The following is a 17,981-nucleotide window of genomic DNA, read 5'->3' on the forward strand; positions in this document are numbered from 1 at the left end:
GGCTGCTTATTTACCCATAATGTTGGAATTCTTCCAAAAAGGAATGGTTGTGAAAGGTGTGTATATTTCCCCAGATTAAAATAATGCAATTTCCCCAGTGATAGGATGAAAATTGGAAAAGCTATTGAGAAAGGAAAACTGCAAAGTTTGGGTCCAAGCTACATACTTGCCCATAATATTGGGATTTTTCCCAAAAAGAAGGGCTGTGAATGGTGGGTACATGGGTGTAGATTAAAATAAAGCTATCTGCCTGTTGCCTGGATGAAAACTGGAAGTGTTATTGAGAAGAAACTGAAAAAGTTAGGCCCAGCCTGCATATTTGCCCATGACTTTGGAATTTTTCCTAAAAATAAAGGTTGTAAAAGGTGGCCACATTGAAATGGATTAAAAAAAAGTTGATCAGGCTCTGCAATGTAAATGCTAAAAAATATTGAAAACAACTGAAAACCTTCAACCCAGTTTACATTTTTGCCCCTAATGTAGGGATTTGTACCCAAAAGGAAAGGTTATAAAAGGAGAGGTCATGGACAAATCTGAAAATAAGATTGACCCCAGGACTCCCAAAAAATAATCCCCATTTTATACCAAGAATATTATTTCAATACTTTCTCATAAAGATATCTGACCTAAAACGAAGCAAGTGTGACACAAGTATAAACTCAGTCACATTGAAGAAGTCACATTTAAGATGAATATACCGTTGTATGTAAAGGCTTGGGCACCCCGATGATTTTCCTTAGATATATCATACAGACAAACTGATATTTGACAAGTGAAATGAAGTTTATAGGGTTCACAGAAAGTGTGCAGTAATTCTTTAAACAAAATTAGTCAGGTGCATAAATTTGGGCACCCCAACAGAAAAAAATACGTCAATATAGTCTATCCTCCTTTTGCAGAAATAACAGCCTCTAAACCAGGGGTAGGCAACCTGTTCCAGAAAGAGCCATGAGGGTGCAGGTTTTCTTTGCAGCCACTGACTCCACCAGGTGATTTCACTGATTATAGGTGATTTCACTGATTATAGGTGATTTCACTGATTATAGGTGATTTCACTGATTATAGGTGATTTCACTGATTAATAATCAGTGAAATCACCTGGTGGAGTCAGTGGCTGCAAAGAAAACCTGCACCCTCATGGCTCTTTCTGGAACAGGTTGCCTACCCCTACTCTAAACTCTTCGTTTAGCTTCCAATGAGAGTGTGGATTCTGGTTGAAGGTATTTTGGATCATTCTTCTTTACAAAACATCCCGGGTTTGTTGGTTTCCGAGCATGGACAGCCAGCTTAAAATCACACCACAGATTTTCAATAATATTCAGGTCTGGGTACTGAGATGGCCATTCCAGAACATTGTACTTGTTCCTCTGCATGAATGCCTTAGTAGATTTTGAGCAGTGTTTAGGGTTGTTGTCTTGTTGAAAGATCCAGCCCCAGCGCAACTTCAACTTTGTGACTTTCATGAACATTGTTCTCAAGAACTTATTTACACAATAAAATGAATTATGAATTAACGTAACCTCGGTTAATCTAATTTTGAAGTCATTAATTTTTTTTAAATGACTTTCAGATACAAACAGTCGATAAACCTGCGGCGACGAAAAGACGCAAATTCACCGTAAAACAGAGAATAGAGTTAAACAAAACAAACGGGTTCCGGTGACGCAGGGAGGGGGCGGGGCTGTCGGCAGCTCTTCTTCGTTGGTCCTGGATGCTGTCGGTGCCGCGACTGGGTTCGTTCGGCTGTCCGCAGCACCGAACCGAACTCCCGTTACGGGGCTGAGGAGCAAACGGCACAGAACCGACGGTCCAAGGTAGGAAACGACACGTGTGTAGTTCACAGGTTCCGCCTGCAGGGGCGCGCGTTAGTTTGCGCTTATTGTTTGTGTTTCATTCATATGAATAAAAATAAAAAAACGGGAGAGAGAGGGAAAGAAATATTATCCAGAGCGCTTCAGTGCACACATCACGCAACCGGGATCTCCAAACCGGATCAGACAAAACCTGCTCAGTGTGGGCCAAATTCATCCAACCTCAGGGATAAAATACAAATATACACGACAAAATACAGTTCAAATCATCCTAATCTACAGGCCAGAATGCACATCAAATCATCCTAATCTACGGGGCAAAATATGCATCAAATCATTCTAATCTGCAGGACAAAATACACAAAGTAATCCAAATCTACAAGACAAAATACACATAAAGTAATCCTAATCTACAGGACAAAATACAGCTCAGATCATCCTAATCTATAGGACAAAATACAGGTCAGATCATCCTAATCTATAGGCCAAAATACATCTTAAATCATCCTAATCTACAGGCCAAAATACAGCTCAAATCATACTACTCTACAGGACAAAATGCACATCAAGTAATCATAATCCACAAGACAAAATACAGATGAAATCATCCTAATCTACAGGACAAGATACAGCTCAATCTAGATAGTCCTTTTCGTGTTTGGTCCGGAGCAGACAGCGCCCATTTCTTCCAAAAAAGATCTGGAATACTGATTTGTCTAACAACAATACATATTTCCAGTGTGTGGTGGTCCAACCCAGATGCCTCTGAGACCAGCGAAGCCAATTTCACTTCTGGACAAGGTTAACATTGTTTGATTGTTTTTGCACTGTAGTTTTAAGTTCCATTTGTGAATGCAGCTGTGTATTGTCATGCTTGACAAAGGTTTCCCAAAGTAATCCCTTGCCCCTGTGGTTATATCAGCTGTTGATGAATGACTGATCTTGATGCAGTACCATCTGAGGGATGGTTTAATGATATTCTGCACTGTAGCTCAGCTACAGTTTAAGTTTAGTTTGTGTTTACAGTGTGCGCAAACCTTCGTCCCTCCATTCTCCGCCTCCACCTCTGTTAACTGCATTCATCTGTTTCTAAGGTAAAAACACTTAATAAAACTTTTTTCTTTTACTTTATATATTTTATTATGCACAGGTAAAATATACAAGTCTATTTGTTAATAAAAAAAATTCATTATTTAGAGTGATTTGGGGATGTTTTACAAGGCTGGAACAGATTAAAATTATTTTAGCTATTTTCAAATGGGAGAAATTCATTTGAAATATGAGCAGATTGGCTTACGAGCTTTGTCACGGAACAAATTCAACTCGTATATCAAGGTTCCACTGTACTACTAAAATGTAATTTTTTTTTTTATCCTTTTCATCACGTTATTAAGAGACTGCATCCATGAGACCTTGAAAACTTGCTAAAACAAATATGCCATATGATCCGTGTCTGCTACGTTTAACCTGCGTGGAATTTAATAAATGCAAACCGAATTTCAGGCATCTTAGAAATATTACTCTGGACCATAGAGGACAAACAGTGTTGTAAAGGACAATAAATAGGACGTTAAAGTGCAAGCTTCACTTTCCCCCAGAACGACATGAGCAGGAAGCGATCGCAGCTCACAGCAACTCCCATTGAAAATAAGAGACACGACCTGAGCTTCTGGCATTTTTCCATAAATCAAACGCAATAACAACGTCTAAAAACCCACTTAATATATTCAGGAGAGTTTTAGGCACAATATACAAATAGTTCTATGTTGCGATGTTAATGCTGTTGTCCGTGTGCAACGGTTTAAGTGCAGCCTGTTTAGAGCGTTTCATTGCAGTTCTCAATGTTAATGACAGCGCGCCTTTTTTGTTTGGAGCCGGAAGTTGAAAATCACATGATGCATTACATCACACTTAACAACTGGATTGGTGCAAATTTCAGCACCTTATAGAACAGAGTGGATCTGTTCAAACCACTTCAGGAATTGGCTGCTGTCGTGGGCGGGGTTTGTGACCAGAACCTGTTTGGTAATGACGACTTTGCTTTTTGTCTCTTTAGTCTCGGGCTGCTGTGGTCATGGCGGTGTTGTTGGTGCTCGTACTCTCTGTGCTTCGCCCGCCCTTTGATATTTGCAGCCACGCCTCCCCGACCTGTCCTGCTAGCTGTCGCTGCTACAGCCTGACTGTGGAGTGTGGCTCCACCGGCCTGCGGGACATCCCCAAACACGTCCCGCCTTCCACACAGGTGGGTGTCCAGTTTATTTCAAGATCTGTTTGAACTTGTGTCATTATTTTTCCATCTTGATCTGGTAGCTGAGAAGAGAAGTCCTTCCCTGAGCACATGAAGTTAGGAGATATAGAAACATTCCGGAGATTAACAAGTTGTGTGAAAATATGTGAATCACATATGTCTGCCAGGTCTCACTCCCAGGTGGACTGGGCTGGCCTGTTGCTTAGCAACTGTAGCCGCAGCATTTTCGACAAGTGTCAGTTCAACTTCCACCAATACTTGCGTATATTGTACATTATTTTACTTGCATGGAGCACATTAAAAGCAGTCCATTGTGCAGGTTCTACAATTTAACAGCTCTGTCATGCATGAAAAAAGAAATCCCCTTTAATATAAGCCGCTGCTTTATTTATAGATTTTTTTTTTTAAGTTAACAGAATTTGTGTGTGTGTGTGTGTCTTCCTAATTCCACTTTGCTCTGCAGTGTAGGAGTACAACTACTCTCACTACACTCAGCTACACTCAGAGTAATATTGATTGAATGTTTTTGCTGTTAAAAATACATTTGTTATCATCAAGTTGCTGCATCCATGACACTATGTAACCACCTTGGTTTCTGGATGACAACCATCCAGGTAACCATCCATTTCTACATATCGAAAATACCTGGCAACTTGCTCCCGGGCAGACTGCTGACACTCTCCACAGTTCTGGTAAATGGTACAAAAACTGGAGCCTTTAATGTTCAGTCAGGAGTAAAGCAGGCTCATGTTGTTGCCCTTCTGCTTGCACACCTGATCAAGAACAAGGTGCCACCATCAATTGACATCTTGGACAGAACGGATGGAAAGGCTTTCAGTCTGATCCGACAGAGTCAAGAATAAAATCACCACTACTTCACTCCTGGACGTTCAGTGTGGCTACGACCACAGCATGTCATCCTTTATGGACAAAGGTCTTCAGAAAATCTTTGAAACCTTCAATTCAAAGCTTCCTGTCGTGAGACTGTACAGACAGGTCTTGGAGAACATGACCCACTTTCCATGTGTCATCCGACACCAACATCAATGATGAGATCAAACACCATGCACAAGTGTGCAGGAAGTGCCTTCGGGGCTGGCTTTGTACATCCGTTTTCACCAACAGAGATCTTTGACACGAGATGGAAATCCATATGTACAAAGTCATCATCATGCCAACCCTGCTGTACAGATCTGAGACCTGGAGCACCTACTGCTACTCATTGAAGAAGACCCTTGATCGATTGCACCAACACTGCCTGAGGAGTATCTTCCGCATCAGGTGGGAAGACTACTGTACCAACATCAGCATCCTAGCTGAAGCCAAGCTCCAGAGCATTGAGTGTGCCATCATCAAGAACTAGCTCTAGGAGGTGGGTCATGTTAAGATGGATGACAGCCAACTGCCCAAGCAGATCTTCTACTACCAGCTGAGTGAAGGAAAATGGTCGAGACCTCCTGAAGCACAATTTCAAGAACTGCTCTATCGACTGGAAGACCACAGAAAACCGAGAAAGGGACTGACCCAGTTGGCGAGCAATGATCCACATGGGTAAGGAAGACTTTGATAAACAACAGTCAGACAGTAGAGAGGGGAAGAGGAGAAAGAGGAAGGAGAGAAAGCAAGATCCTGACCAACAGAAGCTTCCTGCAGCGACCGCAAATAGAGCTTGTCAAGACTGGGCCTGTTCAGGTCCAGCAACTCATAACTCCCTGCTTTTTTTTTTTTTGAATGTGAAGGACATTTCCATCATTTTCACTATGGTTAGATACATGCAGACCAACCTGGGCTTCAGACCAGAGGATCCTTTGTTCAAATTCCAGCCTGACCGGAAAATCACTAAGGACCCTTGGGCAAGACCCTTAATCCCAGAGTTGCTCCCGGTGTGTAGTAAGGGCCTTGCATGGCAGCACCCTGACATCGGTGTGAGAGTGTGTCTGTGTGACTGGGTTAATGTGAGGTATCACTGTAAAACACTTTGAGCTTCTGATGCAGATGGAGAAGCGCTACATAAATGCAGTCCATTTACCCAGCAAACGAGCCCCAGTTGTCACTTCAGCAGCTGACTAACATCAGATACTCCAGACAGGAAACAGGGAAACACTAGAAAACACTGACAGCCTGGACTGCAGCCCAGACCACAACACAACACCACTGGAAGGAGCTGGTCTGCCACAGCAACTGCCACTTCCTCCGTACGCCAACTGCCGAGACGACACAACCAAAAATAGGTCTCTCAACCCACAGAGATCTGGCTGCTTCCAGGTCTTCACCCGTCAGGCAATGCAGAGGAAGCCAGCGCACCCGGAGGGAACCCACACAGAAAGGAGGAGGTGGGAATTGATCCTGTGACCTTCTTGTCGTGAGGCAACAGTGCTAGCCACTACGCCACTGTGCCACCGTGGCACAAATTTCTTTGATGAAACATGATTTATTTTACTGAAGTTTGAATTCAGATGGCCTTGTTTATGGACTGTTGGCAGGAGGCTGCCATCTTGAGTGATGCGTGGTTTTGCAAGAGTCGAGTGTCACAGCTGAACCGTTCCTCCACCTGAATCTGGGTTCCTATTTCAGGCTGCAGTCAGTGTGTTACACCTGCACTAACACACATGTTGCTTGTTGTGGTTTGTTGTTGTTCAGTAGTTCTGAACGTTTTGTGAAATATTCGGACTCTGCAGATGGATTTGTGTCTGTCCTGTTTCCAGACCATGTTCCTCCAGGACAATGTTATTGGTCAGATTTATCGACATGACCTGAGTCCATTGCGACACCTGCACTACCTTTACCTGCAGGTAAGAAACACTCTGACGCACCCACATGCATGGTTTGTCCAATAGTTCTACTGAGTGTGTGAAACGTGACACAAGACCTCGTGCACATCGATTAGATGGAAATTTAAAGATGAAAGATCTTAATGATCTCTGAAGAGGTGAGGGTGGAATATTTAAAGACTGAAGCCACACACACACAAATTAGTTTTCACTTATCTGCAAAATTTGGTGTGTTGAATCAGCGATACGTGTGTGTTGGTGGCCAACCACTAACCAACTCCACGGAAGACGAAGAAGGTGCCACACCGTCACATGGTGATTTGTAGCCATTTGGTGTGAGAAAAGGATCAAGGGAACAGTCTGAGAAGATGGCAGGAATTGTTGACAAAAAGAGGAAAACCGAGCTGGAGAACTTGACAGATGGAGGATAAGGTAGTGAGAGGAAGGATGTGCTAGTAAGGCCGAACACACGGGATCAGCGGGGTTCACCTGCATGCACCCACACCTGGAGTTTCAAACCAGCAGAGACTCGTATGATCACAAGTCTAAGTTTAAATTATTACAACAAACTTAATGGAGGTCACGAGAACCAAAACTGTAGTATCAAGTGGAGCTTCTGAAAATGTGACTGGAATAGTTTGTTAGGGTTGTTAGTACAGAGCACACAAAAAAATTCTGTACGTTAGGTGACTCAGGGTGCAACTGTGTCATGAAGCATGGCTTCATTAGCGCTGAATAAATCTTCATAAATATCAGGCTGTGTCATGTAAGTGGGATATCTGCAGGCTGATGACACAAAGCAGAGAAAATCTAATGCTGTTGAATGAACGATAATTAATGGCACTTTTTGTTGAAATCAGAAGGAGTGGATAAGAATCTTCAGCTGTTCCTCTGATTTGTCTCTCCCAAAGAACAACAGTATCTCGGCAGTGGAGCCCGGAGCTTTCCAGAACCAGGGTCAGTTGCTGGAGCTGGCGCTGAACGGGAACCGCATCCACTTGGTGACGGCTGACATGTTTCATGGACTTGAGCAACTCCGCATTCTTTACCTGGCAGGAAATGACATCACACGGCTGCAGGACTACACCTTTCGTGGCTTACAGGTAAGACATCCTCGTGCGTTATCGTGTTTCCACGTGTTCCGTCATGTCTGACGAGTGACACCTGTATCTCTGCAGCGTCTCCAGGAGCTCCATTTGCAGCACAACAGTTTAGAAATTCTGGCCGACCAGGCGCTGGATGGTTTGACTTCTCTGGCTCTGCTGGATCTGAGCAGGAACAACCTTCACACCATAGGCTCAGCGTCACTGCGACCGCTGATCAGCCTGCAGGTGCTGCGCATCACAGGTCAGAGTCCCCGCGGCTAACGTCCTTAAATGTGATGTTCTGCAGAGAGCAAACGGGTTAAACATGCCAACGGTCTTCTCAGAGTGTTGTGTGCGTCCTCTGCATCTCTGTCCATGTTTATGTGGGCCAGTGTGACCCAAGGTTCAGTGCTTTGAATATTCAGGGACATTTTGAAATTCCAGAACAGGGTCCCCTGTTCTGTGGAATGATCTCCCTGCGTCAATAAAACAGTCCAGTTCTGTAGAGACTTTTAAGTCCAGACTTAAGACGCACTTATTTTGCCTTTTGTATGGCTAGCATACAGGCATAGTATGTTACTATGCTTTTTACTCTTTCAATTCATTTTATTACTAAACCGAGTGGGCTACAGCCTTAACTTTATCTAAATTCTGGGTCTTTTAGTGAAGCTTAGGGCTAGTGGCTGGCGATCATGTATGTGTAGTATTTCTTCTGTTTTTCTTGTTGCTTAATGCTGACAAATTATACTGTATTTGTTGTCTTTATGATGCTTGATTCTGTTTTTTCTCTCTGTTTGAGGTCCAGCTCCAACCAGAGATGGGTGTGGTGTCTGTTTCTGAAACCCTCCCATCCTGTGCACCAGCATGGACTCCCAAAATTTCTTGTATATTCGTTTTTCAATTGTGTCTGTAGCATGGCCCAAGCAGAGGGTCGCCCCTTTGAGTCTGGTCTGCTTCAGGTTTCTTCCTCAGAGGGAGTTTTTTTTCTTACCATTGTCACCTGTGTTCTTGCCCTGGGGGTTGGTAAGGTTAGACCTTACTTATGTGAAGCGCCTTGAGGCAACTTTGCTGTGATTTTGCTAAGGTTTAGGGGTCCAGACGGGACTGGACCGTTACTTGGCGATGGACTTAAATGCAGGGAACAATAACCAGGATGGAATGCAAATGAAAGGAGATTTATTATACTAAACCAGAAAATGCTGCTGAGGAGAGAGGTGGCCCACCTTCTAGCGGTGGAAATCCAGGTGCTGCTGGATACAGGGCCAGTCTTGAAGGAACGTGTCAACTAAGGATTCTAGGACCAGGACCAGGTGGGACACTCTCCTTTACAACCAAGAACTAGGGAAGAAGACACACTGATAAGTGGAATGCACTCCTTATGCTGGACCACAAACAGTCACTGTTCATAACAGGATTTAACAGAGATTATCTCAGAATGCATCAAATAATATCTGTAACTGTTCAGCAGTTGTTCATAGTTCATGAGTGGTCTCTAAAGTCAAGGGTCAAGCGCTGAAGGACAGCTCCAATCAAGCAGGACTTCATATAGCTGGGCATCGTTCTCAGTTGTTTGATATCAAAGTTCAGGCAATTCTTAAGCAGAGTTCTTGAATAGATCTTTATCAAAGTACAGTCACAGTCTGAGGAATGTGAGAACGGGATCCCACAGAAAGGGGGCAGAACTTAGCTGGCATTTTGGTCCAGGAGCACTCCGCGCCGGGAGCCAAGTTTCCACAGAGACATGTGGAACCGGCAGCCAGTACCAGGGGCCAGGTCTGGCTGGTCAGCGTTACCTCAGTATAAACTGCAGGGCGCTTCGGCATCAGAGCGCACAGGTGGAGATGTGTTCAAGGTCACGGTGCAGCAGTTAGGTAAAACCCTCTGATCTCCGTCTGGAGCGTGGACGAGGCGTGGAGGCTGACGAGGCAAACGATTAAGCAAGGCACAGAGAACAGACATGGAAGTCTGCAGTAGTATCTGGCATCGACTGGCTCGATAGCATGGAGAACAATCAACCATGGCACAGACAGGACATGTACCAACCAAGAATCCGGCAAACATGAACCGAAAGCTCGGGTTTAAAAAGTCTATCAGAAATCAAGTCGCTCATATGATCCAGGTGTTCTCTCAGAAATCAGTTGCTCAGATAATCCAGGTGTCAAACAAAAACTGAGGGTGCCATCTGGTGGAAAAAACAACACAGGATACTGGAATCCTGACAGATTTGGTGCTATATAAGTGAAAATAAATGGAAAATTGAAATTGGGTATTGAACCTGTCAGCCTGTGCTTTCTGAAAGAAGGGCCCTATTTTGACTATCTGTAGTGCACAGTCTAAAATGCATCGTGCAGGTTTGTATGAGGTCCAACTCTGTGAGACCGTGCTTGGGCGTCAGGCAGTGGCATGCGAATGGGGCCCGGCAGGGGCCCGCAAGTTGCCGTATGGCAGCGGCCCTTCTGCTTCACCAAAGGTTTTGCCTGCAATTTCAGTCATGCACAGAATGGCCTTTGACATGGCACGTGCACACAGAAGTCAGTAAAACAATTGGACGTGCATTTGAAACAATGTGATGTTATTGTATTTGTCATGGTGGAGGGTTCTGTATGTGTGGACTTTGATTGAGGAATGAGTGTTTCTGTGGTGACGCCTATGTGGACGTCAGTACAGTCACGACATGAGGAGCTTGAAGGGTGAAAATCTAGCCATGATGAGTCTGCATGACCAGGCCTGTAGGGGGTAATACATAACACCCGCAGATGCACAGAATCATGTGCGAGCGTGATGGTGTACTTCTCACAGAATTTTTGGACCACAGCAACACTGTCAAGTCTGACCAACTTATGGACACTCTACAAAAGCTGCATGCGTGCTTGAAGTGGGTTTACCCTGTGAAAGACGCATTCTTCAGTGTGACAACTCCCGTTCACACACAAGTGGACGGGAGTTGGATGCACTGCAGCAGCTCAAACACACCCACTGCAGCAGCTCAAACACATCCACCGTACAGTCCGGATCTCACACCCGCTGACTTTTTTCCGAACTGAAATATAACCTGAAGGGATGCATTTACACTGATGATGCAGAAGTGCAAGCAGCTGTGCATCGCTGGTGCCGAGAGAAGACACCCTATTTCTAAACCAGTGGTAACGCAGAAACATGTCTGGCCTTGGCATAAATGTGCGGAAAGGGAAGGTGACTGCGTGGAAAAGTAATGACACCACCTGATAGAGAACAATCCGAGCTTTATACAGATACTAGCGTGCTGCCGTGGGGATCCACAGGCTCTAGATTGGGTTGTGTTTATAAAATAGGTAGCTGACATTTCTCAAGGGTGGTAATAAATTATGCAAAGTTTCTATAATGAGTTAGAATGGTGTGTGAGTCCAGAATGTTTTTAGAACCTTAGACCTCAACAGTTTTTAGAAGAACTCAACCCTTTTATTTCCTGTTAATTATGCTATTTTTATGTTGATTTACTGCCTTAATGTATTTATAAATTGTTTAGGTTCTTGTTATCATATACACACTATTAATATTATCAGTATTATTTGTATTTTATTATTACTTCTATTTTGTCATTGGACCAGAATGAAAATAAGTGTTTTCACTTTCTTGTGTCATCCATGTATTTTAACTTATTTACAATTATATTATGTACTTACATTGAATTTACTAAATAAAATCACTCATGCACTCTTATGTAGATGATTTACCGCCCCTTGCTGGAATGGCGTGTGAGTCCAGAATGTAATTATCAACATCCATTGTTGAGTGCTGTTATCTAATATCTAAAAATATTAGTCCTGTCAACTGTCCATTTTGGTGGTGTTCATCCTTGACCCAAAGAACATAAACAGCAAATGTCAGCTCTCCACAGTTTGTACATGATCGAAGGCATACATGCGCATGCACACAGAGGCCACTTAGTTATTATAATATAGATACGGTTCATGTAAGGATCAAGGGTGATGTGCAGAGCTGCAGTAACTACAGAGGCATGAAGTTGATCAGCCACAGCATGAAGTTATGGGAAAGAGTAGTAGAAGCTAGGCTTAGATAACAGGTGAAGATCTGTGAGCAGGAATATGGTACCAGGAGAAGAGTTGTGGTATTGTATGAGGAAGTCTGGAGTATGTGAGGGTAGTGCAGGAGGTGGGATTACACCAAGGATCAGCTCTGAGTCCTTTCTTGTTTGCAATGGTGATGGACAGGTTGACTCATGAGATCAGGCAGCAGTCTCCATGGACTATGATGTTTGCAGATGACATTGTGATCTGTAGTGAGAGTAAGAGAGCAGGATGAGTCTAGTCTGGAGAGATGGAGATATGCTCTGCAGAGAAGGGGAATGAAAGTCAGTAGGAGCAAGACTGAGTACATGTGTGTGAATGAGTGGGAGCCCAGTGGAATAGTGCAGTTACAAGGAGTAGAAGTGGTGAAAGTAGATGAGTTGGTCAACTGTCCAAAGTAATGGAGAGTGTGGTAGAGAGGTGAAGAAGAGAGTGCAGGCAGGGTGGAGTGGGTGGAGAAAATCGGCAGGAGGGATTTTTGACTGAAGAATATCGGTAAGAGTGAAGGAGAAAGTCTACAAGACAGTAGTGAGACCAGTTTTTATCCAGCAGGTTTGCTCAGTCATGTCCCAACCTCTCAAGTACAAAATCAGTATGTGGTTTATAGCAACAATTTGAAGTGTGAGAAAGGTTTCCTTACTGACAGAACGTGTAGGTCGACACCAAGTGCAAAGTACGTATTAAATTCCAAACACCATCTCAGGGGTGTTTTTCAGTGAATAATCATCCACCTCTAAAGATGAATAAATAAATGACTTTGTAGTCGGCCTCCGTTATCCTGGTATCTCCTGGTTCAGATCAACTCATTGTAAAGGAAGCCATTTTTAAAAAATAATTATACAGCTTAAAGTGTTTGTTGTGCTTGGGTCTTTCAGATAACCCATGGCGCTGTGACTGTGCTCTCCACTGGCTCAGGAGCTGGATCGACAAGGAGGGCCAGCGGCTGCTGAGCTCAGCAGAGCGCCGCCTAGTATGTACTGAGCCGCCACGCCTCTCCCAGCTCAGCCTGGTGGAGGTTCCACTCAACAGCCTGATATGCATCCCTCCACTGGTGCAGCTGGAGCCAAGGAGGCTGGCTGTTCGCCTGGGAGAAAGCCTGAGGGTGTCCTGCCACGCCTCTGGATACCCACGTCCTCAGGTATTAACACTCCACTCTGACTGTTGTCAGTTTCTTCTGATTCTTTTACCTCCCGTTCCAATAAGATCCTTAGACAGACTATTTCTAAAGTTAAATTTATTTAAGAGTTGTGTTAAGAAAAAACACAGGCCTGGGCTCTTCATGGGTATCGTCAAACAGGAATTCCACCCAGTGAAGAAGTCCAGACAAAGAGGTCAAGTACTTTTTATACAAGGCAGTTGTGGGTGTGTCCAAGGGCAGAGTCCATCCTAGCAAGTTCCAATGTCATTGGCTTCCTGTGGGCAGAGGGAGAGCTCGCCCCCTTACTCAAATCAGGGTTCACATGGCTCAAATGAAATCTGAATCTCTCTTTGTTCTAAAAGTTGAAACCAGCCGAATAAAGTTACCAAACTCAGAAAAAGTAAGCTAATTTAAGTAAGGCGATTACTAATATCAGAACATAATAATATAAACCCTCAGATATATTTAACGCCGTGTTTTTCTGATTATTATTTTTGCACTTGATGGTACAGTCACTGTTCTGACAGTTCTGTGTGGTGCTTTGTTTAAATATGCTAATATGACCAAAGAAGATGGTCACTCCACTGAGTCTCATCTGCTTGAGGTATCTTCCTATAATTAAGTAAACTAGCGCTCAGGGAGTGCATAAGGTTTGCCCTTGTCCTCAGGAAATATGACTCCTGATAATATCAGCATTTTGTTGACTGATCATTAGGCGGTCAGTCAGGCTGGAGTTAGTTAGCAGGTTCATCCAGTGCTGTATTATCCACAAAATGAAATGATGGCTGAAGACTGCATGGTTTATCAAGAATCTGAGCTCATCACATGAACCATGTATAGAGCACATTTGATTGACTTGGTATTATTTGCATGTTCACCAAGAATTTCCTGTTTGACCTCTCTGATCTTGAAAGGTACATTGGGGTAACCCATATACAAACTCATCTGAGGTCCTCATAAGAGGCACAGGCGCACCAAGTTTAATGGTCCTGCTGTTATTTGTTCACAAGCTGTGTGATGGACAGACACACAGATGGAAGGATGGACGGAAACCAGTTGCTACCTGCAACTACCTGCCCAAAAGGCGTTTTTCCTTTCCTTACAGGGTGGGCTAGGTCTTTTGGGGTTGGTTAGGTCTTGACCTAGCTTGGGTGTAGTGCCTTGAGATGACTTGTGTTATAATTTGAATTGGACAGATTAAATAACTATGTATACGATGCAAGTGGTAACCTCTTCTCAGTCTCCCAAATTAATTTTTCACTTGTTTAAAGGCATTCTCGCACTAGTCAAGGATCTTTCAGAGACCTAGCACCAAAGTTACCCAGTCATCAACTTAGGTCAGTGTTAGCATGAAGACAGCAACTCTAAAGACTAGGACCTTTGTTCTCCTGCAGTGGTTTTAGCATCACCACATACTTCTGTCCATTGACTTCATAAGCTCTTCCCAGGCATGTCTTCTTGACCTCTCACTTCTTAGACATGTTCAGCTGACATACATGTCTGATAGCCAAGTCCAGGAAGTCATTGAAAGCTTAGATCTTCAACTAGATCCAATTCAGTTGAATTAAAATAATTTAATCAGCAGAAAATCATAAAGTCCACACAAGAAGCCACACATGGGCAAGGTTTTCTTTTTTCGCGAGGGGCCTATTCCTGCAGTCATAGAGCGTGAGGCAAGGTTCAGCCTGGACAAAAAAGACCATCTCACAATAATAGAATAGAATGCCTTTGTTGTCACTATATGCATGTACAATGAGATTAAAAGCAACTCCTTCTCAGCACAAACATATAAAACACTGATACAGGTGGGGGGGTGGGGTAAGTTGCACAGTCTGAGGTTTGTATATACAACTGTAAAAAAATAAATACTATGTACAACCCCAATTCCAATGAAGTTGGGACATTGTGTAAAATGTAAATAAAAACAGAATACAATGATTTGCAAATCTTCTTCAACCTATATTCAATTGAATACACCACAAAGACAAGATATTTAATGTTCAAACTGATAAACTTTTTTTTTTTTTTTTTGTGTGTGCAAATATTTGCTCATTTTGAAATTGTTTTGCAACTGAAGACACTCATGATTGGGTATAAAAGGAGCATCCCAAAAAATCTTAGCTGTTCACAAGCAAAGATGGGGTGAGGATCACTGCTTTGTGAATCTCAATGTTCGCTTGCAAGGAATTTAGGGATTCCATCATTCTACAGTCCATAATATAATCAGAAAATTCAGAGAATCTGGAGAACTTTCTACATGTAAGCGGCAAGGCTGAAAATCAACATTGAATGCCCATGACCTTCGATCCTTCAGGCGGCACTGCATTAAAAACCGACATCATTGTGTAAAGGATCTTACCACGTGGGCTCAGGAACACTTCAGAAAACCATTGTCAGTTAACACAGTTCATCACAACATCTACAAGTGCAAGTTAAAACTGGGAGATCCCCCAGACCCCCATAATCAATACTGTGTTTTTATTTCACAGTTTGAAGTGACTTTTGTTTCAGAGGGCTTCATCCCCATTAAAATTCACCAGAATACACAAAATTTAACTTGCTCTTTTAAAAAATTTCTGGGGGAGATCCCCCCCCCCCCCTCCAGAATCAATACTGTTTTTATTTCACAGTTTGAAGTGACTTTTGTGTCAGAGGGCTTCATCTCCATTATAATACACCACAATACACAAAATTTGACTTGCTCTTTTAAAAAAATTTCTGGGGGAGATCCCCCAGACCCCCCCTCCAGAATCAATACTGTTTTTATTTCACAGTTTGAAGTGACTTTTGTTTCAGAGGGCTTCATACCCATTAAAATTCACCAGATTACACAAAATTTGACTTACTCGTTTAAAACATTTCTGGGGGAGATCCCCCAGACCCCCATAATCAATACTGTGTTTTTAACTTCACAGTTTGAAGTGAGTTTTGTTTCAGAGGGCTTCATACCCATTAAAATTCACCAGAATACACAAAATTTGACTTGCTCTTTAAAAAATGTTCTGGTGGAAGCACCCCCACCCACCCCCCACCCTTTTATGTACTTTTATGTTCAGGTTTTGCATTGTTTTTATGCTTTGTCTCTCTCCTTACAGGCTATTTAGAATAGATTTGTATACTGTATAATGTGTTTATTGCATTTATTGAGGAAAAAACAGTGCGTTCTCCCACTACGCCACATTTTAGGGAATTGCTGGCATTGATTTTTGCCAGGAAAAAATTTCAGTCAGATGAAAATTTTTTGCTTTAACCCATGCACTAGCTGTTACTGACACAACAGCGAGCCAGCGCTTCTGTGTTAGATCAGCCTTCTCTCAGCAAAATAGACTTGATAACCAGAGAGAAAGAGAAGAGAAAGAAGAGAGGGAGAAAAAAGACGATTTCTCTTCACACCTTACAGACTCACCAGCATATCACCCAAGTCATGCACAGGCAAACAGTTTTGACCTATGGATAAAATTTTGAATAAACTAATTCCAAACAAGTTGTTTAAATTAATGTCACATCTGTTGTTTTATAAAGTGAAAATATCAGTAATATGTTTTAGTTTTAAAGTAATGCACTAATTTTTAATGTTTTAGCATTTAGACAAACATGCCGCAATGCATTATGGGTAAATTAGTTTCCTAACAGACATGAGTGTTTGGTTGGTTGGTATAACACACACAACTTACTGAAACGTGTGGTGAATTTTACAAATAAATCTGTATTTGTAAATATGTATTTGTTTTTCATTTGTAAAAAAAAAAAACAAAAACAGGCTATTTGAAAACTGAAAATTCTGTTAAGTTTGTAAAATGACATGAGTTAATTATTATCCAATCGGTGGTGGAGGTCTGATCTGATCGATCACCTCGTCTGATGATTACACTGACAGCAACAGCGCTTTAGTTTAAAGAGCCACAGCGCTTTATTCAGGTCTGACCACACCTGATCGGGGTCGACTGGTGCTTTTAAAAGTTTAAATCATCACATTGCTTCATGCAGGTCTGATCTGATTGATCAGCTCATCTGATGATCACAGCAACAGCGTTTTAGTTTAAAGAGTCACAGTGCTTTATTCAGGTCTGATCTGATCGATCAGCTCGTCTGATGATCACACCGACGGCAACAGTGCTTTACTTTAAAGAGTCACAGCGCTTTATTCAGGTCTGATCACACCTGATCGGGGTTGACTGGTGGTTTAAAAGTTTAAATCATCACGTCACTTCTATGTGATCAGACCGTGACACCGGCAGTGAGAAATGCACCAGGAGTAGAAAAACCACAGATGGACTTTCTTTACAATGCTACGTTTTCAGCCACGTTGACGTTGCTGCTGTGAGGGGTTCAATGAAAACTAGAAGCACTCAGAGAGTGCAAACCTCCGCCAAGGCCATGGGGTCACTGACGCCATAACATCTACACGCTGTGGAATCATTGAACCTAAAAAAGTGTAACAATGATGTTTGCTCAGTAGTAAAAAAAAATGTTTCATCTGCTGTGACTGGATAGCATGTATCCTTAGCACTTGGCATCACAGTTTATTGCAACTTGCACCTTTCCCAGAAGCTACTGTCATCTGAGCACTGATATTGATATTGCATGTGCTTATAGACAAAAACAAATAAGAGACAAAATTCAATTTATTATTCAACTAAACAGCAAATATATGAATTTTTTAACATTTATGAAACACTTCTCTAAACAAGGCCATAGGGTCACTGACCCTAAAGAGATTCCCTCCTTGGCACAGTGATCTTTCTTTTTGTCTCTTTCTCTAAAATTGTATAGAATAATTATTAGATTATTAATATATAAACAAAAATAAATTTAAGAAATATTACAATTTGAAAACAAATACACCTGAACGTGATGACAG

The 17,981-nt window shown here is 42.4% G+C and overlaps 1 protein-coding gene across 1 annotated transcript in view; it reads left to right on the forward strand.

Moving 5' to 3' along the window:
- The first annotated feature begins 1,667 nt into the window (after positions 1 to 1,667).
- The window catches only part of LOC117518921 (leucine-rich repeat-containing protein 24-like), a 49,973-nt gene continuing 33,659 nt past the window's right edge, over positions 1,668 to 17,981 (forward strand). Inside the window, exons 1-6 of the mRNA XM_034180190.1 lie at positions 1,668 to 1,814; positions 3,868 to 4,053; positions 6,765 to 6,851; positions 7,742 to 7,933; positions 8,009 to 8,177; positions 12,858 to 13,120. Of these exons, the coding sequence (XP_034036081.1) occupies positions 3,886 to 4,053; positions 6,765 to 6,851; positions 7,742 to 7,933; positions 8,009 to 8,177; positions 12,858 to 13,120 (879 nt within the window). The 5' untranslated portion in view covers positions 1,668 to 1,814; positions 3,868 to 3,885. The remainder of the gene's footprint in view (positions 1,815 to 3,867; positions 4,054 to 6,764; positions 6,852 to 7,741; positions 7,934 to 8,008; positions 8,178 to 12,857; positions 13,121 to 17,981) is intronic.

Source organism: Thalassophryne amazonica, chromosome 10, assembly GCF_902500255.1.
Source record: "Thalassophryne amazonica chromosome 10, fThaAma1.1, whole genome shotgun sequence".
NCBI lineage: Eukaryota > Metazoa > Chordata > Actinopteri > Batrachoidiformes > Batrachoididae > Thalassophryne > Thalassophryne amazonica.